Source organism: Oncorhynchus masou, chromosome 1 (assembly GCF_036934945.1).
Source record: "Oncorhynchus masou masou isolate Uvic2021 chromosome 1, UVic_Omas_1.1, whole genome shotgun sequence".
Lineage (NCBI taxonomy): Eukaryota > Metazoa > Chordata > Actinopteri > Salmoniformes > Salmonidae > Oncorhynchus > Oncorhynchus masou.
Window position 1 is genome coordinate 9,198,190 of NC_088212.1, and position 23,226 is coordinate 9,221,415.

At 43.5% G+C, this 23,226-nt stretch overlaps 1 protein-coding gene across 1 annotated transcript in view; it reads right to left on the minus strand.

Annotated features, from left to right (window-relative positions):
* Positions 1-23,226, minus strand: part of si:dkey-215k6.1 (transmembrane protein 132C) — a 469,509-nt gene that overhangs the window by 100,384 nt on the left and 345,899 nt on the right. The window contains exon 4 of the mRNA XM_064935774.1: positions 14,542-14,725. Coding sequence (XP_064791846.1) covers positions 14,542-14,725 — 184 coding nt within the window. The remainder of the gene's footprint in view (positions 1-14,541; positions 14,726-23,226) is intronic.

Genomic DNA, 23,226 nt, shown 5'->3' on the forward strand with positions numbered 1-23,226 from the left:
TGTACCCTGTGGATGGGGGTATTGACATACTATGGGGCCATAGCCATGGTAGCCAAAATAATTGCCTGCCCAGCATTTTTATACATGACCCTAAGCATGATGGGATGTTAATTGCTTAATCAACTCAGGAATCATACTTGAGTGGAAGCAGCTGCTTTCAATATACTTTGTATCCCTCATTTACTCAAGTGTTTCAAATTATTTTGGCAATTACTGGAATATTACACTCATAAATAAAAAGGATTAAAAGCATTAACTTCTGACAGTCTGAGTGGATGGGAGAATCAGGCAGTTTGTGGTCCCATGTGGCTCAGTTGGTAGAGCATGGTGCTTACAAACACCAGTGTTTTGGGTTTGATTCCCGCTGGGGGACCAGTATGAAAAGAGCGTCTGCTAAATGACTCAAATGTAAATGTATCCTGGGAAAGGGTGCTTCTGTATACAGCTTAGCACAAGTTTGTTTGGCATCGGAACCACTGTCTCTCCCTGTAAAGTGTAACATTATCCATTCAAGTTTCAAAGTTTGTTTGGCATCGGAACCACTGTCTCTCCCTGTAAAGTGTAACATTATCCATTCAAGTTTCAAAGTTTGTTTGGCATCGGAACCACTGTCTCTCCCTGTAAAGTGTAACATTATCCATTCAAGTTTCAAAGTTTGTTTGGCATCGGAACCACTGTCTCTCCCTGTAAAGTGTAACATTATCCATTCAAGTTTCAAAGTTTGTTTGGCATCGGAACCACTGTCTCTCCCTGTAAAGTGTAACATTATCCATTCAAGTTTCAAAGTTTGTTTGGCATCGGAACCACTGTCTCTCCCTGTAAAGTGTAACATTATCCATTCAAGTTTCAAAGTTTGTTTGGCATCGGAACCACTGTCTCTCCCTGTAAAGTGTAACATTATCCATTCAAGTTTCAAAGTTTGTTTGGCATCGGAACCACTGTCTCTCCCTGTAAAGTGTAACATTATCCATTCAAGTTTCAAAGTTTGTTTGGCATCGGAACCACTGTCTCTCCCTGTAAAGTGTAACATTATCCATTCAAGTTTCAAAGTTTGTTTGGCATCGGAACCACTGTCTCTCCCTGTAAAGTGTAACATTATCCATTCAAGTTTCAAAGTTTGTTTGCCACGTGCACAGGATACAACGGATGTAAAACAGTGAAATTCTTACCTTGAGAAATATTTCCCAACAATGCAGTGATCTAGAAAATTAAATAAAACACAATAACTATGATGTGAGTTAAAGAAACACAAGATAGCAAGTACAGTGGGGCAAAAAAAAGTATCTAGTCAGCCACCAAGTTCTCCCACTTAAAAAGATTAACTTTTGTTATTGACCAAATACTTATTTTCCACCATAATTTACAAATAAATTCATTAAAAATCCTACAATGTGATTTTCTGGATTTTTTTTTCTTTCTCATTTTGTCTGTCATAGTTAAAGTGTACCTATGATGAAAAGTACAGGCCTCTCATTTTTTTAAGTGGGAGAACTTGCACAATTGGTGGATGACTAAATACTTTTTTTGCCCCACTGTATATACAGGTCTGTGCCAGTACCTTATGCAATGTGCAGAGGTACTGGAGTGGTTGAAGTGGGTTTATACATACAAAGTGTCTGGTAGTAGGACATACATGTAAAGTATTCACACCACTTGACTTTGTCCACATTTTGTTGTGTTACAGCCTGAATTGAAAATGTAATAGATTGAGAGATTGTGTCACTAATCTACACACATTCTCCTTCAATAATAACAAATGCCGACGTTAGTTTTGACTTTTGAACTGTACATGAAAATTCTTACATTTATGTTCAGTAAATTCATTATATCATTATCACCTAGCTCTAAGTATAAGCAAACGATCTGTGACGAGGCCTTTCGTTCAGCACTTTAAAAAATGGACAGCAACAGAAATTCATATATATGTTAATAAATTCATTAATTCAGCAAGATGTTGAAGCCTTAACTTTACTCTCCTTTAAGTCACCACATACACACAGAGAGAGATAGAGAGAGACAACTGTACTCTTCTTTAGGTCACCACACACAGAGAGAGAGAACTGTACTCTTCTTTAGGTCACCACACACAGAGAGAGAGATATAACTGTACTCTTCTTCAGGTCACCACACACAGAGAGAGATAACTGTACTCTTCTTTAGGTCACCACACAGAGAGAGAGATAACTGTACTCTTCTTTAAGTCACCACACACACACACACACACACACACACACACACAGAGAGAGAGAGAGATAACTGTACTCTTCTTTAGGTCACCACATACACAGAGAGAGAGAGATAACTGTACTCTTCTTTAGGTCACCAGAGAGAGAGAGATGTACTCTTCTTTAAGTCACCCCATACAGAGAGAGAGATAACTGTACTCTTCTTTAGGTCACCACACAAAGAGAGATAGATATCTGTACTCTTCTTTAAGTCACCACATACACAGAGAGACATGGTTAGCCTCCATTTTACATTTTTTTTTTATGTTTTATTTAAATTTTTACCCCTTTTTCTCCCCAATTGTTAGTAGTTACTATCTTGTCTCATCGCTACAACTCCCATATGGGCTCTGGAGATACGAAGGTTGAAGGATATGCGTCCTCCAATACACAACCCAACCAAGCCGCACTGCCTCTTTACACAGCGCGCATCTAACCTGGTGAGACAAGGATATCGCTACCGGCCAAACCCTCCCTAACCCAGACGACGCTAGGCAAATTGTGCGTCGCCCCACGGACTTCCCGGTCGCGTCCGTTTACGACAGAGCCTGGGCGCGAACCCAGAGTCTCTGGTGGCACAGCTGGCGCTGCAGTACAGCGCCCTTAACCACTGCGCCACCCGGGAGGCCAGTTTACATGTTTTATTAGGCCTTGAATGGGAAGAGACTGTCACTGGCAACCATGGTTACAGACCCAACAACATCACAAAGTAAGCAAAACAATAGATAGGGGGGGGGGTGGTATACGCCCTGCTAACAATGAAATGCATCATTACAACATGGCCTAAAATGATGAATAAGATACTAATGAGATAGACATATTAAAACAATAATACAATTCAGAAGTACAAACTATGGCATAAGGGAACGATGAGCGAATGAGGCAAGCCGTAATTTCTATTAAGACATTAATGAGCGAGCTAAGACGTATGATATGTCTATTTGTTGAGCACTTTTGAAAGGGACAGCGAGTGATTTCAAAACATGGGCTGTTCTTACAGTATTCTCCCTGCACATCAAGTTAGAACTGCAGGATAAATAACGGGGCCATAACCTACCCGTCAAAAGTTTTAGAACACCTACTCATTTTTTTTTTTTTTTTACTATTGTCTACATTGCAGAATAATAATGAAGACATCAAAACTATGAAATAACACATACGGAATCATGTAGTAACCAAAAAAGCAGTAAACAAATCTAAATATATTTTATATTTGAGATTCTTCAAAGTAGCTACCCTTGTCTTGAGGAGAGCTTTGTCGCACCTGACCACACGACTGGGCAGTAGTCCAGGTCTGACACAAGTAGGGCCAGTAGGACCTGCCTAGTTGAAAGTGCTGTTAAGAAGGAAGAGCAACGCTTTATTACGGACAGACTTCTCCCCATCTTAGCTCTAGTGTTGCATCAATATGTTTTGACAATGAAGTTCACAATCCAGTGTTACTCCAGGCAGCTTAGTCACCTCAACGTGCTCAATTTCCACATTATTCATTGCAAGATTTATTTTAGGTTTCGGGTTTAGTGAATGATTTGTCCCAAATACAATGCTTTTAGTTTTTGAAAATATTTAGGACTAACTGATGTCTTGCTACACAATCTGAAACTGACTGCAGCTCTTTGTTAATTAAGTGTTGTAGTGATTTCACTCGCTTTAGTACCTGATGTGTTGAGTCATCCACATACATATCCACACAGGCTTGACTCAGAGCCAGTGGCAGGTCATTAGTAAACATTGAAAAAAGTAAGGGGTCTAGACAGCTGCCCTGGGGAATGCCTGATTCTACCTGGATTATGTTGGAGAGGCTATCATTAAAGAACAACCTCTGTGTTCTGTTAGGCAGATAACTCTCGATCCACAATATAGCAGGGGGTGTAAAGCCATGACACATCATGTTTGTCCAGCAAGATACTCTAATAGATAATGTCAAAAGCCGCACTGAAGTCAAACAAAACAGCTCCAACAAACTTTATATTATGAATTTCTCTCCGCCAATCCTCCATGCATGTTGAATGCCCTTCCCTATAAAGCTTGCTAAAAAGTATGTTGTTAATATATTTACTGTAAAATAGCATCTTATCTGTTCAAACACAATCTTTTATAAAGGTTTACTAAGGGTTGGTAACAGGCTGATTGGTCGGATATTTGAGCCCGTAAAGGCTTTCACTGGCTGCCCTTCCACCACAGAAAGCACAGAGCTCAAACACCTGCATTTTGGAGCTGCCCAAGAAACAGACCATGTTCGTATGCTGCTTTATTAACTCAATAATATATATTTTTATATATTATATGTTTGCAAACTGATATCTAACATGAATGATTGCCAAAATAACCTCCAAAATCAGTCAAATATATACAGTTGAAGTCGGAGGTTTACATACACTTAGGTTGGAGTCATTAAAATTCATTTTTCTTTTTTCAACCACTCCACAAATTACTTGTAAACAAACTATAGTTTTGGAATTTTGGTTAGGACATCTACTTTGTGCATGACACAAGCAATTATTCCAACAATTGTTTACAGACAGATTATTTCACTTACAACTCACTGTATCACGATTCCAGTGGATCAGAAGTTTACATACACTAAGTTGACTGTGCCTTTAAACAGCTTGGAAAATTACAGAAAATGATGTAATAGCTTCTGATAGGCTAATTGACATAATTTGAGTCAATTGGAGGTGTACCTGTGGATGTATTTCAAGGCCTACCTTCAAACTCAGTGCCTCTTAGGCTTGACATCATGGGAAAATCAAAAGAAATCAGCCAAGACCTCAGAAAACAATTGTAGACCTCCACAAGTCTGGTTCATCCTTGGGAGCAATTTCCAAATGCCTGAAGGTACCACGTTCATCTGTACAAACAATAGTACGCAAGTATAAACACCATGGGACCACGCAGCAGTCATACTGCTCAGGAAGGAGACACGTTCTGTCTCGTAGAGATGAACATACTTTGGTGCGAATAGTGCAAATCAATCCCACAACAACAGCAAAGGACCTTGTGAAGATGCTGGAGGAAACAGGTACAAAAGTAACTATATCCACAGTAAAAACGAGTCCTTTATCGACATAACCAGAATGGCCGCTCAGCAAGGAAGAAGCCACTGCTCCAAAACCGCCATAAAAAAGCCAGACTTCGGTTGCAACTGCACATGGGCACAAAGATCGTACTTTTTTGAGAAATAGAGCTGTTTTGGCCATAATGACCATCGTTATGTTTGGAGAAAAAAGGAGGAGGCTTTCAAAATGGAGAACACCATCCCAACAGTGAAGCACGGGGTGGCAGCATCATGTTGTGGGGGTGCTTTGCTGCAGGAGGGACTGGTGCACTTCACAAAATAGATGGCATCATGAGGTAGGACAATTATGTGGATATATTGAAGCAACATCACATTAGTCAGGAAGTTAAAGCTTGGTCGCAAATGGGTCTTCCAAATGGACAATGACCCCAAAAATACTTCCAAAGTTCTGGAAAAATGGCTTAAGGACAACAAAGTCAAGGTATTGGAGTGGCCATCACAAAGCCCTGACCTCAATCCCATAGAGCATTTGAGGGAAGAACTGAAAAAGTGTGTGTGAGCAAGGAGGCCTACAAACCTGACTCAGTTACACCAGCTCTGTCAGGAGGAATGGGCCAAAATTCACCCAACTTATTGTGGGAAGCTTGTTTAAGGCTACCTGAAATGTTTGACCCAAGTTAAACATTTTAAAGGCAATGCTACCAAATACGAATTGAGTGTATGTGAACTTCTGACCCACTGGGAATGTGATGAAAGAAATAAAAGCTGAAATAAATCATTCTCTCTACTATTATTCTGACATTTCACATTCTTAAAATAAAGTGGTGATACTAACTGACCAAAGACAGGGAATTTTTACTCTGATTAAATGTCAGGAATTGTGAAAAATTGAGTTTAAATGTATTTGGCTAATCATTTTAGCAGCTGAGTGGGTTGTGTCTGAGTGGGTAGAGACCTGTGGATGTAAACAGAGTCAGTATGGATAGTCTGTGGGAGAGGGAGCAATAGTCATTATGCATCGGTTGTTGATACTCTTTCCTTGGTGATGGAAACACTAATATCACTAGTGCTTAAAAGCCATGAGGGACACCAGTGCTGCTATGGAAAAACAAAACATAACTTTATTTTTACAGGTGAGAAAAATGGGATTCTTTACCAAATGGGAGTGTCTGCTCCTATCCTAATGTGTCTTGAGTGTAAGTTTGAGATTTAATGACCTATCGGAAGCAATTAAGGTCTCGCTTTCTCTGAAAACACTGTGAGAGTTGCACAATTTGGTGTTTCAGGAGTGACTTAATAACTGGAGGGAAATTACTTATTCTCGTCATCCCCTCGAAGAAAACAATCTGCAGTTATTTAGCCAAGCTCTTCAAATTGGGTAGGGAAGACAGAAAAAAAAGCACACTCGCTGAAAATGGAAAACAGTCAATCTGTAATTAAGTCAGAGTCACTTTTCAATTGCAACTTCTTTCCTCACACAGATTCCCCCCCCCTTCCTCAGATGTATTTAGCCCATTGGGTACTGCTGCAACTCATTGGCATCTTCAAGGAACAAAGATAAACAAGTGTTCCAATTAAGAATTAATTTTGTGTCGGGGACTTGGAGTGCATGCCTTGTCTGCTGGGATTTAACACACAGACAGACACAGATAGAGAGATAGACACTAAGACAGAGAGAGAGAGAGAGAGAGAGAGAGAGAGCGAGCGAGAGAGAGAGTGAGAAATAATTAAACTGTATAAAAACACAGCTGTATCTATCTGAGGGATGGGAAGGAGAAACAATGAACAAGGGAGGAGAGAAAAAAGAGAAAAGAGCTTTGAGGGAGAGGGAGAGAAAGAGAGAGACAGAGAGAGCGAGACAGAGAGAGAGACAGAGAGAGAGAGAGAGAGAGAGACAGAGAGAGAGAGACAGAGAGAGAGAGCGAGACAGAGAGAGAGAGACAGAGAGAAAGAGAGAGAGACAGAGAGACAGAGAGAGAGAGAGAGAGACAGAGAGAGAGAGACAGAGAGAGAGAGACAGAGAGAGAGAGAGAGAGAGAGAAAGAGAGAGAGAGAGACAGAGAGAGCGAGACAGAGAGAGAGAGAGAGAAACAGTGCAGTGAGGGGTGAAAAAGCCCCATAACAAGCCCAACACAGCCCTGTAATGATCGTACTTTGAAGATAAAGGAAGCGCATTACTGATCCAATTTATTGTGGTCTTTCAAGCCAAAAATCCCAAAAAAGCAGCAAAATAATCTGCTTTTAGGAGCCTCCTTTTGTCTATAAAGCCTTCACTGTGCAAGACAAATTGCACCTAATAATCCCATATTTTCAAAAGAGGTTTTCACTGTGTAGCAAAGCATCATGATGACCAAAAGCATGACATGGAGGAGGACTGAAATAATGTCACATCATTTTCACCATTACGGAATAACAAAGGGACGATATACTGCAAAGTGATGATTCACAGACAGACAGACATGTGGGTGAATCCAATCTGGATCTTTCCCTCCAAACAACCCAAAAGTCGTGAGTTTGTTTCCCCACACAGGCCACTATCTGACCTGACCATGTGATGACTCAGAGGCAGACAGAGCACATGTCCTGATTATCCACCTTTCATTTGGTGACCTCTCCTTATACAGCAATTGGCTGACTTTCATCTTGTGACCTCTCACACTGACCCCTCTCTGAGACCTGACAGCCTGTAAACTGAGCCTCCTCCAGCACTTTGAAATCCATCAGGACAGGCCATAGAATTACCTGCTTGCCTGCTAGCGCTAGAGGCTATGGGAGGGAGAGATGGTGGACACATGCACAAAAGGGTGAATGGATGAGGTAGGCTAGACTGTATATGACAGGGGTGTCAAAGCAAATTCCTAGAGGGCCGTGTGTCTACTGGCTATAGTTATTTCCTGTCAATTCGTGTTCAATGAAGACCTAGACAACCAGGTGAGAGAAGTTCCTAACTAAAACAACGCCAGATTCAAAACTTTTAATTTAAATTATTATACAAAATTCTTGCAACCCTGTCAGCTCAGGTATTCGGATCAAGAAACCTTCCGGTTACTGGCCCAACGCTCTAGCCACTAGGCTACCTCCCACCATTCAGCTCCACTGAAGGGTGGGACTAATAACAACTAGATAACTAATGTAAAATATACTAGGTCTGTAAAATGTATCTAGGTTCAGAACTTTGTGAAACAGCACAGTTAAAAAATATCTGGGAAATATGGGAAATAGAACTGGATGGTGTTCAAAAATAGATAGGCGTTGAGTGTCACGGAAGGACAGGAGTAAAAACAAACAAAATATAACTATTGTAAAATATACTCTGTCTGTAAAATGATATGGTATGTATTAGTTATTATTATTAGTATTAGTTGGAAGTAGAAGCCTAAGTGTTGTTGTTCATTACTCCAATTAGGGGAATGATGGTATGGTTAGTGGAAAATAACGAAGGAAAATATATTTTTGGACACACACCTACTCCATTCAAGGGTTTTTCTTTATTTTTTTTACTATTTTCTACATTGTAGAATAAAAGTGAAGAATTCAAACTATGAAATAACATATATGGAATATATGTAGTAACAAAAAAAGTTTTAAACAAATCAAAATATATTTTACGTTTTTGATTCTTCAAAGCAGCCACCCTTTGCCTTGAAATGCTTGTCAATTGGAGTGGGTCTAGGGTTTCCGGGATGATGGTGTTGATGTGAGCCATGACCAGCCTTTCAAAGCACTTCATGGCAACCGACATGAGTGCTACGGGCGGTAATCATTTAGGCAGGTTACCTTCACTTTCTTTGGCACAGGAACTATGGTGGACTGCTTGAAACATTTAGGTTATTACAAACTCGCTCAGCGAGAGGATGAAATTGTTAGTGAAGATAATTGCCAGTTGGTCTTCACATGCTTTGAGTAAACGTTCTGGTAATCCGTCTGGCCCCGCAGCTTGGTGAATGTTGACCTGTTTAAAGGTCTTGCTCCCATCGGCTATGGAGAGCGTGATCACACAGTCGTCCGGAACACCTGGTGCTCTCATGCACGCTTCAGTGTTGCTTGCCTCGAAGCAATCACAAAAGGAATTTAGGCAGTATGGTAGGCTCTCGTCACTGGGGAGCTTGCGGCCGGGTTTCCCTTTGTAATCCGTAATAGTTTGCAAGCCCTGCCACATCCAACGAGCGTCAGAGATGGTGTAATAGGATTCAATCTTAGTCCTGTATTGACGGTTTGCCTGTTTGACGGCTCGTCTGAGGGCATAGCGGGATTTGTTATAAGCGTACGGATTAGTTTCCCGCTCCATGAAAGCGGCAGCTCTAGCCTTTAGCTTGGTGCGGATGTTGCCTGTACTAATGTGATATTCTGGATTTTTTTCCCTCATTTTGTCTGTCATAGTTGAAGTGTACCTATGATGAAAATTACAGGCCTCTCTCATCTTTTTAAGTGGGAGAACTTGCACAATTGTGGCTGACTAAATACTTTTTTGCCCCACTGTATCAACGGAATTAATCAAACAAAAGGACCATTTGTGATGTTTATGGGACATATTGGAGTGCCAACAAAAGAAGCTCGTCAAAGGTAAGGCATGATTTATATTTTTATTTCTGCGTTTTTGTGTCGCGCCTGCAGGGTTGAAATATGCTTTTCTCTCTTTGTTTACTATGGTGCTATCCTCAGATAATAGCATCGTTTGCTTTCGCCGAAAAGTCTTTTTGAAATCTGACATGTTGGCTGGATTCACAACAAGTGTAGCTTTAATTTGCTATCTTGCATGTGTGATTTCTTCAAAGTTTGATTTGTATAGTAATTTATTTGAATTTGGCGCTCCGCGTGTTCTCTGGCTTTTGGTCAGGTGGGATGCTAGCATCCCACATATCCCAGAGAGGTTAAATAAAGGTGAAATAAAAATGTAAAATAAAATCTGTGCCTCTACACAATCCTGTCTCCGAGCTCTACGGACAATTCCTTCGACCTCATGGCTTGGTTTTTGCTCTGACATGCACTGCCAACTGTGGGACCTTAGACAGGTGTGGGCCTTTCCAAATCATGTCCTATCAATTGAATGTCCCACAGGTGGACTCCAATCAATTTGTAGAAACATCTCAAGGATGATCAATGGAAACAGGATGCACCTGTGCTCAATTTCGAGTCTCATAACAAAGGCTCTGAATACTTATGTAAATAAGGTATTTCTGTTTTTATGTATGCACTGTATATACAGTACCATTCAAACATTTGGGGTCACCTAGAAATGCCCTTGCTTTTGAAAGAAAAGTAAAAACAATTGACCATTAAAATAACATAAATTGATCAGAAATACAGTGTAGACATTGTTAATGTTGTAAATGACTATTGTAGCAGGAAACGGCTGATTTATTATGGAATATCTACATAGGCATACAGAGGCCCATTATCAGCAACCATCGCTCCTGTGTTCCAATGGCACATTGTGTTAGCTAATCCAAGTTTATAATTTTAAAAGGCTAATTGATCATTAGAAACTAATTTTGCAAATATGTTAGCACAGCTGAAAACTGTTGTGCTCATTAAAGAAGCAATAAAACTGTCCTTCTTTAGACTAGTTGAGTATCTGGAGCATCAGCATTTGTGGGTTCGATTATAGGCTCAAAATAGCCAGAAACAAAGAACTTTCTTCTGTAACTCATCAGTCCATTCTTGTTCTGAGAAATGAAGGCTATTCCATGAGAGAAATTGCCAAGAAACTAAATATCTCATACAACGCTGTGTACAATCATGGCCAAATGTTTTGAGAATGACACAAATATTAATTTTCACAAAGTCTGCTGCCTCAGTTTGTATGATGACAATTTGCATATAGACCAGAATGTTATGAAGAGTGATCCAGATTAATTGCAATTAATTGCAAAGTCCCTATTTACCATGCAAATGAACCTAATCCCCCAAAAACATTTCCACTGCATTTCAGCCCTGCCACAAAAGGACCAACTGGCATCATGTCAGTGATTCTCTCGTTAACACAGGTGTGAGTGTTGACTAAGATAAGGCTGGAGATCACTCTGTCATGATAATTGAGTTCGAATAACATACTGGAAGCTTCAAAAGGAGGGTGGCGCTTGGAATCATTGTTCTTCCTCTATCAACCATGGTTACCTGCAAGGAAACACGTGCTGTCATCATTGCTTTGCACAAAAAGGGCTTCACAGGCAAGGATGTTGCTGCCAGTAAGATTGCACCTAAATCAACCATTTATCAGATCATCAAGAACTTCAAGGAGAGTGGTTCAATTGTTGTGAAGAAGGCTTCAGGATGCCCAAGAAAGTCCAACAAGCGCCAGGACTGTCTCCTAAAGTTGATTCAGCTGCGGGATCGGGGAACCACCAGTACAGAGCTTGCTCAGGAATGGCAGCAGGCAGGTATGAGTGCATCTGCACTCACAGTGAGGCAAAGACTTTTGGAGTATGGCCTGGTGTCAAGAAGGGCAGCAAAGAAGCTATTTCTCTCCAGGAAAAGCATCAGGGACAGACTGATATTCTGCAAAAGGTACAGGGATTGGATTGCTGAGGACTGGGGTAAAGTCATTTTCTCTGATGAATCCCCTTTCCGATTGTTTGGGGCATCCGGAAAAAAGCTTGTCCGGAGAAGACAAGGTGAGCGCTACCATAAGTCCTGTGTCATTCCAACATTAAAGCATCCTGAGATCATTCATGTGTGGGGTTGCTTCTCAGCCAAGGGACTGGGCTCACTCACAATTTTGCATAAGAATACAGCCATGAATAATGAATGGTACCAACACATCCTCCGAGAGCAACTTCTCCCAACCATCCAGGAACAGTTTGGTGACGAACAATGCCTTTTCCAGCATGATGGAGCACCTTGCCATAAGGCAAAAGTGATAACTAAGTGGCTCAGGGAACAAAACATGAATATTTTGGGTCCATGGCCAGGAAACTCCCCAGACCTTAATCCCATTGAGAACTTGTGGTCAATCCTCAAGAGGCGGGTGGACAAACAAAACCCTGAACCCAAAATTCTGACAAACTCCAAGCATTGATTATGCAACAATGAGTCAGGATGTGGCAAAGAAGTTAATTGACAGCATGCCAGCGCGGATTACAGAGGTCTTGAAAACGAAGGGTCAACACTGCAAATATTGACTCTTTGCGTCAACTTCATATAACTGTCAATAAAAGCCTTTGACACTTATGAAATGCTTGTAATTATACTTCAGTTTTCCATAGTAACATCTGACAAAAATATCTAAAGACACTGAAGCAGCAAACTTTGTGAAAATTAATATTTGTGTCATTCTCAAAACTTTTGGCCACGACTGTACGACTCCATTCACAGAACAACGCAAACTTGCTCTAACCATATAGAGGAGTCGGACTTGTCCTCTTGCTCAGATAGAGGAGTGGGAGGCACCGTTGCATAACTGAGCAGGAGGACAAGTACATTAGAGTGTCTAGTTTGAGAAACAGATGCCTCACAAGTCCTCAACTGGCAGCTTCATTAAACAGTACCCACAAAACACCAGTCTCAAAGTTAACAGTGAAGATGCTGGCCTTTTAGGCAAAGTTCCTCTGTCCAGTGTCTGTGTTCTTTTTCCCATTTTAATATTTTATTTTCATTGGCCAGTCTGAGATATGGTCCTGAAGAAAAATATCAAACTAATAATAATTTTAAAACACCTCTAGTATAGAAGTCAAGGAAGTACAGTCAACAACAACAACAACAAGTGCTCAGCATATGTGTGAACTACTTCAAGACTGTTGGAAAAGCATTCCTTATGAAGCTGGTTGAGAGAAGGCCAAGCGTGTGCAAAGCTGTCATCAAGGCAAAGGGTGGATACATTGAAGAATCTACAAATATATTTTGATTTGTTACTACATGATTCCATATGATATCTGTTATTTCATAGTTTTGATGTCTTCACTATTATTCTACAATGTAGAAAATAGTAAAAAAAAAAAAAAATCCTTGAATGAGTAAGTGTGTCTTTTGACTGGTGCTGTATATTTACCAAAAAAATGATGCAGACAATTACATTGATGGAATCTACAATCTACAATATTAAAGTTTATCTAACTAGTTGATCAAAATAATTATAATTTTAAACCACCTCAGGTAAATTAGTATTACACCATACTAGGTTATTGGATCTTAATCTAAACCCATACACTTCACAATATTTACAAACTATTATAATAATCCTTAAATTCATAACTTCCTGTAGAGCAGCGTTTCCCAAACCTCCACCCGAGCACTGCCAGCCGCTCCACTTACACCCAATTAAACTGGTCAACGAATAGGCAAGCCCTTGATAAGTTGAATCAGGTGTATGAACTGGGAAAGAATGTACATCGATCTTAACCTTAACCTAGAACTCTAATCCCCCAAAAGAAGGTGCTCTGAGACATGGTCCCCCCAGGCAGAGGGATCCATCCCCCCAGGCAGAGGGATCCGTCCAGCCCAGGCAGAGGGATCCGTCCAGCCCAGGCAGAGGGATCCGTCCAGCCCAGGCAGAGGGATCCGTCCAGCCCAGGCAGAGGGATCCGTCCAGCCCAGGCAGAGGGATCCGTCCAGCCCAGGCAGAGGGATCCGTCCAGCCCAGGCAGAGGGATCCGTCCAGCCCAGGCAGATCCCAGGCAGAGGGATCCGTCCAGCCCAGGCAGAGGGATCCAGAGGGATCCATCCAGCCCAGGCAGAGGGATCAGAGGGATCCGTCCAGCCCAGGCAGAGGGATCCGTCCAGCCCAGGCAGAGGGATCCGTCCAGCCCAGGCAGAGGGATCCGTCCAGCCCAGGCAGAGGGATCCGTCTTCCCTCAGGGAGAGGGATCCATCTTCCCTCAGGCCCTCTTACTGATCTGCATGTTACCTCTGACCCCTGCCAGCCTATTGTAGACAGGGGGACAGGAAGGGGGGTAGCAGGGGTGCTGTGCAGAGCAGGAGGGTGGTACAAGGCCTGACATTTCAGAAGTTTAGAGCCTCCAGGGAAGTGGGATGGAGGACAAAGCTGATTATTAAGTCAAAATGAAAGAACATGTCAGTTTGTTTGTTCTTCTGAGGGGGAGAAGGAGTAGGTGACAGATGGAGGGTATCTGCATGGCCCTGGGGAATCAACGAGTAGTCAATATGCATCTCTGACATTTCAAGGAGGGGGGCTTTTCTTCCTGGTCTTCAAATCATGGACGTTCATTGACTTGACTGAGGAGGGGTCTATTGCTGATTTAAAATTAAATGGCTTCCAAAGAATCCCCAGCACACGGATGTTCTAGATCCCTGTTTAAATGACCTGTCCTGCCCCATGTTGTCCTCCTAGTTCCTTTTTACCTCGGCCAGGGGTACGATGCCCTGGATGTCTCTCTGGCTGATGTAGAGGTGGGAGACGGCCTCTGCCTGTGTGCCTGTGGAGGGATACTCGATCTGCCACTGGATGGTCTGTGTAGACTGAAGGTTGATGATGTTGTCCATCTCAAACTCCACCTGCATCACCTCGTAAAAGGAGCCCTCCAACCTGTATGGAGGCATCAAGCAGAACATCAGGCAAGAGGCTCCATAAACACAATCATTAAAGATCTCCAAAAGATGTTGCATAATGCTTCCTTTATTAGTATTTATTTTTATTTTCACTGCATCGGAATAGCATAAACAGATGTGTTGGCTTAACAGCCGCAAATATGTCTGGTTGTCTACAGAATCTACGGTCTTTATGAGACAGATGCCGATATACAACAGTCCTCTGACTTATTCCACTTTGTGTTGTGTTGCAGCCTGAATTTAACATGGAATTAAATTGAGATTGTGTGTCACTGATCTACACACATTACCACATAACGTCAAAGTGGAATGTTTGAAACACAATGAAAAGCTGCAATGTCTTTGGTCAATAATTAGTCCACCCCTTTGTTATGGCGAACCTTAACAAGTTCAGGAGTAAAAATGTGCTTAACAAATCACACAATAAGTTGCATGGACTCACTCTGTGTGCAATAATAGTGGTTAACATCTCTGTACCCCACACATACAATTATGTGTAAGGTCCCTCAATCGAGTAGTGAATTTTTAACACAGATTCAATCACAAAGACCAGTGGTGTTTTCCAACGGCTCGCAAAGAAGAGCACCCATTGTTAGATTTGTAAAAAAATGAATATTCCTTTGATCATGGTGAAGTTATTAATTACATTTGGACGGTCAATCAATACCCACAGTCACTACAAAGATACAGGTGTCCTTCCTAACTCAGTTGCCGGAGAGGAAGGAAGCCGCTCAGTGATTTCACCATGAGGCCAATTATGATTTTACAACAGTTACAGAGTTTAATAGCAGTGATAGGAGAAAACTGAGGATGGATCTACAACATTATAGATACTCCACAATACCAACCTAAATGACAGAGTGAAAAGAAGGAAGCCTGTACAGAATAAAATATTCCAAAACATGTATTCTGTTAGCAACAAGGTACTTTTAGTGATACTGCAAAAAAATTGGCAAAGAAATAGACTTTATGAATACAAAGTGTTATATTTGGTGCAAATCCAATACAACACATCACTGAGTACCACTCTTCATATTTTCAAGCATAGTGGTTGCTGCATCATGTTATGGCAATGCTTGTCATAGGCAAGGACTATGGAGTTGAGGATGAAATTAAACAAAATAGACCTAAGCACAGGAAAAATCCTAGACGAAAACCTGGTTCAGTCTTCAATCCACAAGACATTAGGAGACACATTGATCTTTCAGCAGGACAATAACCTAAAACACAAGGCCAAAAATACACTGGAGTTGCTTACCAAGACAACACTGAATGTTCCTGAGTGACCGAGAAACAGTTTTGACTTAAATCGGCTTGAAAATCTATGGCAAGACTTGAAAATGACTTTCTAGCAATGTTCAACAACAAACTTGACAGAGGTTGAAGAATTTTAAAAAGACTAATGGCAAATATTGTACAAGCCAGGTGTGCAAAGCTCTTAGAGAATGACCCAGAAACACCTACCTTTGTAACCGCTGCCAAACGTGATTCTAACATGTATTGACTCAGGGGGGTTGAATAACTTATCTAATCAAGATATATTGGGGCTTTTCTTTGTTCATTACATTTTTATAATAGTTAAAAATGTTTCTTCCAATTTGACATTGAGTATTTTATGTAGATAGTTGACCATTTTAATCTGTCTTTGTAACTCAATAAGAATATGAGGGAAAAGTCAAGGTGGTGTGAAGGCAGTGTTGTTGTCTATTAACCTACTGCATGCACCTCTTAAGAAAGCGTGCTACAGGTCAGTTTGGTTGGCTTAAGCTGGCGAGTCGGATAAATGAGCAGTGAGTTACAATTCCAGTCGTCACTGTGACTGTGCCTTTTTTTGCCAACTCAAGAGGTACAAATTGAATACGGTAAATCACCCCGTCCTAAATGAAAACTCTCTGGGTTGGAATGAGCTGATGTTCCACACCCCTCTATACAAAAGGGGGATATAGTGTGATTATGAGGTACGATGAAACTACAATTGACCTTAGTCTTCTCGTACTTTACAAGTAGATTCATATAACAATATTAATGTCGTTGCTTTTATCCACAGAAACGTACAGTCAGGCGTGCATCCATATCTGTATAGGAAGCTTCCATCGGGAATGAAAACCACCATGCTCTACCAGCCGAGCCACAGGAGCGCTAATTGGTTTTCATCTAGTTTGATTTAGCAGGTCGATCTAAAGACGCTAACTAGCACAGCAAACTATTTGTCACGATCACGTCCCACAAAGTCGTCATGTAAATGAACGAGGATAAAAAGGAATGATGGCTCACAGTGTGTCAGGCTTCTGGGTGCATCTCTAATGACACCCTACTCCCTACAGTAAACTACTTTTGACCAGGGCCTGTAGTACAATACTTTTGAAAGGGCCCATAGTGCACTACTTTTGAAAGGGCCCATAGTGCACTACTTTTGAAAGGGCCCATAGTGCACTACTTTGAAAGGGCCCATAGTGCACTACTTTTGAAAGGGCCCATAGTGCACTACTTTTGAAAGGGCCCATAGTGCACTACTTTTGAAAGGGCCCATAGTGCACTACTTTTGAAAGGGCCCATAGTGCACTACTTTTGAAAGGGCCCATAGTGCACTACATTTGAAAGGGCCCATAGTGCACTACTTTTGAAAGGGCCCATAGTGCACTACTTTTGAAAGGGCCCATAGTGCACTACTTTTGAAAGGGCCCATAGTGCACTACTTTTGAAAGGGCCCATAGTGCACTACTTTTGAAAGGGCCCATAGTGCACTACTTTTGAAAGGGCCCATAGTGCACTACTTTTGAAAGGGCCCATAGTGCACTACTTTTGAAAGGGCCCATAGTGCACTACTTTTGAAAGGGCCCATAGTGCACTACATTTGAAAGGGCCCATAGTGCACTACTTTTGAAAGGGCCCATAGTGCACTACTTTTGAAAGGGCCCATAGTGCACTACTTTTGAAAGGGCCCATAGTGCACTACTTTTGAAAGGGCCCATAGTGCACTACTTTTGAAAGGGCCCATAGTGCACTACTTTTGAAAGGGCCCATAGTGCACTACTTTTGAAACTTTTGGGCCCATAGTGCACTACTTTTGAAAGGGCCCATAGTGCACTACTTTTGAAACGGCCCATAGTGCACTACTTTTGAAAGGGCCCATAGTGCACTACATTTGAAAGGGCCCATAGTGTACTACTTTTGAAACGGCCCAAAGTGCACTACTTTTGAAAGGGCCCATAGTGCACTACTTTTGAAAGGGCCCATAGTGCACTACTTTTGAAAGGGCCCATAGTGCACTACTTTTGAAAGGGCCCATAGTGCACTACTTTTGAAAGGGCCCATAGTGCACTACTTTTGAAAGGGCCCATAGTGCACTACTTTTGAAAGGGCCCATAGTGCACTACTTTTTTGCACTACTTTTGAAAGGGCCCATAGTGCACTACTTTTGAAAGGGCCCATAGTGCACTACTTTTGAAAGGGCCCATAGTGCACTACTTTTGAAAGGGCCCATAGTGCACTACTTTTGAAAGGGCCCATAGTGCACTACTTTTGAAAGGGCCCATAGTGCACTACTTTTGAAAGGGCCCATAGTGCACTACTTTTGAAAGGGCCCATAGTGCACTACTTTTGAAAGGGCCCATAGTGCACTAATTTTGAAAGGGCCCATAGTGCACTAATTTTGAAAGGGCCCATAGTGCACTACTTTTGAAAGGGCACATAGTGCACTACTTCTGAAAGGGCCCATAGTGCACTACTTTTGAAACGGCCCATAGTGCACTACTTTTGAAAGGGCCCATAGTGCACTACTTTTGAAAGGGCCCATAGTGCACTACTTTTGAAAGGGCCCATAGTGCACTACTTTTGAAAGGGCCCATAGTGCACTACTTTTGAAAGGGCCCATAGTGCACTACTTTTGAAAGGGCCCATAGTGCACTACTTTTGAAAGGGCCCATAGTGCACTACTTTTGAAAGGGCCCATAGTCCACTACTTCTGAAAATGCCCATAGTGCACTACTTTTGAAAGGGCCCATAGTGCACTACTTTTGAAAGGGCCCATGGTGCACTACTTTTGAAAGGGCCCATAGTGCACTACTTTTGAAAGGGCCCATAGTGCACTACTTTTGAAAGGGCCCATAATGCACTTCAGGGAATAGGGCGTCATTTGAGACACATACTCTGACTGCCTCAAGAGGCTGGAAAAAGAACAAAGCAGCCTCAAATTTTGCGAGAGCCATTTTCAATACCCAACACAGATATGATTCACGGCCCATGCACCTCCAATCCTTGACCTTTGCAATTGCCTGTGTTCTGATCTCTGACCCATCACAGCTGTTTTTTTCCAACCCTGTGTGCAGCGTTTCATTACCTCTCCCTGGAGGGCGCTGATGGATGTCAGGGCACCTGACCTCTCCTCCTTCAAATGAATTTAGCCACAAGTATATGAATGAATGAGGGAAACAAGACACCCCTCACTAGCTGTTCTGATACAGTATATGCTAGGATGAGCTGTGGCTGGAGGAGATATAGGGACAGACATAGAGAGAGACAGAGTGAGATGGAAAGATATAGAATATCAGAGAGAGATAAATGCTGGAGAGAAAGAGAATCAGAGAGAGACAGATGTTGAGAGAGACAGAGAGAGAGAGAGAGAATCAGAGAGAGACAGATGTTGGAGAGACAGAGAGAGAGAGAGAATCAGAGAGGTGTGGAGAAAGCAGAAGTTGTACAAGAGGGAAGATGAGAGAGGTGTGGAGAAAGCAGAAGTTGTACAAGAGGGAAGATGAGAGAGGTGTGGAGAAAGTAGAAGTTGTACAAGAGGGAAAAAGTCCCTCCTGAAGACATAATGTGAACTCCTGGATGAGGCACAGCCTCCTGGATGAGGCACAGCCTGCTGGATGAGACACAGCCTGCTAGATGAGACACAGCCTGCTGGATGAGACACAGCCTGCTGGATGAGACACAGCCTGCTAGATGAGACACAGCCTGCTGGATGAGACACAGCCTGCTGGATGAGACACAGCCTGCTGGATGAGACACAGGCTGCTAGATGAGACACAGCCTCCTGGATGAGACAGCCTTTAGATGAGACACAGCCTGCTGGATGAGACACAGCCTGCTGGATGAGACACAGCCTGCTGGATGAGACACAGGCTGCTAGATGAGACACAGCCTCCTGGATGAGACAGCCTGCTAGATGAGACACAGCCTGCTGGATGAGACACAGCCTGCTGGATGAGACACAGCCTGCTGGATGAGACACAGCCTGCTGGATGAGACACAGGCTGCTAGATGAGACACAGCCTGCTGGATGAGACACAGCCTGCTGGATGAGACACAGCCTGCTGGATGAGACACAGCCTGCTGGATGAGACACAGCCTGCTAGATGAGACACAGCCTGCTGGATGAGGCACAGCCTGCTGGATGAGACACAGCCTCCTGGATGAGACACAGCCTGCTGGATGAGACACAGCCTCCTGGATGAGACACAGCCTGCTGGATGAGACACAGCCTGCTGGACGAGACACAGCCTGCTGGATGAGACACAGCCTGCTGGATGAGACACAGCCTGCTAGATGAGACACAGCCTGCTAGATGAGACACAGCCTGCTGGATGAGACACAGCCTCCTGGATGAGACACAGCCTGCTGGATGAGACACAGCCTGCTAGATGAGACACAGCCTGCTGGATGAGACACAGCCTGCTAGATGAGACACAGCCTGCTGGATGAGACACAGCCTGCTAGATGAGACACAGCCTGCTAGATGAGACACAGCCTGCTAGATGAGACACAGCCTGCTAGATGAGACAGCCTGCTAGATGAGACACAGCCTGCTGGATGAGACACAGCCTGCTAGATGAGACACAGCCTGCTAGATGAGACACAGCCTGCTGGATGAGACACAGCCTGCTAGATGAGACACAGCCTGCTGGATGAGGCACAGCCTGCTAGATGAGACAGCCTGCTAGATGAGACACAGCCTGCTGGATGAGACACAGCCTCCTGGATGAGACAGCCTGCTGGATGAGACAGCCTGCTAGATGAGACACAGCCTGCTGGATGAGACAGCCTGCTAGATGAGACACAGCCTGCTAGATGAGACACAGCCTGCTAGACGAGACACAGCCTGCTAGATGAGACACAGCCTGCTGGATGAGACACAGCCTCCTGGATGAGACACAGCCTGCTGGATGAGACACAGCCTGCTGGATGAGACACAGCCTCCTGGATGAGACAACCTGCTGGATGAGACACAGCCTCCTGGATGAGACACAGCCTCCTGGATGAGACACAGCCTGCTGGATGAGACACAGCCTCCTGGATGAGACAGCCTGCTGGATGAGACACAGCCTGCTGGATGAGACACAGCCTGCTAGATGAGACACAGCCTGCTGGATGAGACACAGCCTGCTGGATGAGACACAGCCTGCTAGATGAGACACAGCCTGCTGGATGAGACACAGCCTCCTGGATGAGACACAGCCTGCTGGATGAGACACAGCCTGCTGGATGAGACACAGCCTGCTGGATGAGACACAGCCTGCTGGATGAGACACAGCCTCCTGGATGAGGCACAGCCTGCTAGATGAGACACAGCCTGCTGGATGAGACACAGCCTCCTGGATGAGACACAGCCTGCTGGATGAGACACAGCCTCCTGGATGAGACACAGCCTGCTGGATGAGACACAGCCTCCTGGATGAGACAGCCTGCTGGATGAGACACAGCCTCCTGGATGAGACACAGCCTGCTGGATGAGACACAGCCTCCTGGATGAGACACAGCCTGCTGGATGAGACACAGCCTGCTGGATGAGACACAACCTCCTGGATGAGACAGCCTGCTAGATGAGACACAGCCTGCTAGATGAGACACAGCCTGCTGGATGAGACACAGCCTGCTGGATGAGACACAGCCTGCTAGATGAGACACAGCCTGCTAGATGAGACAGCCTGCTGGATGAGACACAGCCTCCTGGATGAGACACAGCCTCCTGGATGAGACACAGCCTGCTGGATGAGACACAGCCTCCTGGATGAGACAGCCTGCTGGATGAGACACAGCCTGCTGGATGAGACACAGCCTGCTAGATGAGACACAGCCTGCTGGATGAGACACAGCCTCCTGGATGAGACACAGCCTGCTGGATGAGACACAGCCTCCTGGATGAGACACAGCCTGCTGGATGAGACACAGCCTGCTGGATGAGACACAGCCTCCTGGATGAGACAGCCTGCTAGATGAGACACAGCCTGCTAGATGAGACACAGCCTGCTGGATGAGACACAGCCTGCTGGATGAGACACAGCCTGCTAGATGAGACACAGCCTGCTGGATGAGACAGCCTGCTAGATGAGACACAGCCTGCTGGATGAGACACAGCCTGCTAGATGAGACACAGCCTGCTGGATGAGACACAGCCTGCTAGATGAGACACAGCCTCCTGGATGAGACAGCCTGCTAGATGAGACACAGCCTGCTAGATGAGACAGCCTGCTGGATGAGACACAGCCTCCTGGATTCAGCCTGTCTTTGGCACTGATAATAGTACTGTACTGTGGGGGAGCAATGCTGGGGTTAAGGAAGTAAGGAATGAATACAGATGAGGGAGGGGGGCAGAGACATGAGAGAGAGAGAGAGAGAGAGAGAGAGAGAGAGAGAGAGAGAGAGAGAGAGAGAGAGAGATGAGGAGGGGCAGAGACATGAGAGAGAGAGAGAGAGAGAGAGAGAGAGAGAGAGAGAGAGAGAGAGAGAGAGAGAGAGAGAGAGAGAGAGAGAGAGAGAGAGAGAGAGAGAGAGAGAGAGAGAGAGAGAGAGAGAGAGAGAGAGAGGTCAGGGTATGTATCGCAGTGTTACGACTGGTATGAGGTGACTATGGCTACATATTGGTACAACTGGTATGCAGACACCACCTGTGCCTGAGCACCGGGCCTTTTGCCCATCCACATGCCAAGTGCCTTTTGGGTGGTTGTATATATACAGTACCAGTCAGACGTTTGGACACACCTACTCATTCAAGGCTTTTTCTTTATTTTTTTAGTATTTTCTATATTGTAGAAAAATAGCCAAGACATCAAAACTATGAAATAACACATATGGAATCATGTAGTAATAACCCCCCCCCAAAAAAATCAAAATATATTTTATATTTGAGATTCTTCAAAGTAGCCACCCTTTGCCTGACAGCTTTGCACACTCTTGGCATTCTCTCAACCAGCTTCATGAATTGGTCACCTGGAATGCATTTCAATTAACAGGTGTGCCTTCTTAAAAATATAATTTATGGAATTTCTTCCATTCTTAATGTATTTGAGCCAATCAGTTGTGTTGTGACAAGGTAGGGGGGGGGGTATACAGAGGATAGCCCTATTTGATAAAAGACCAAGTCCATATTATGGCAAGAACAGCTCAAATAAGTAAAGAGAAACGCCAGTCCATCATTACATTAAGATACGAAGGTCAGTCAATACGGAACATTTCAAGAACATTGAAAGTTTCTTCAAG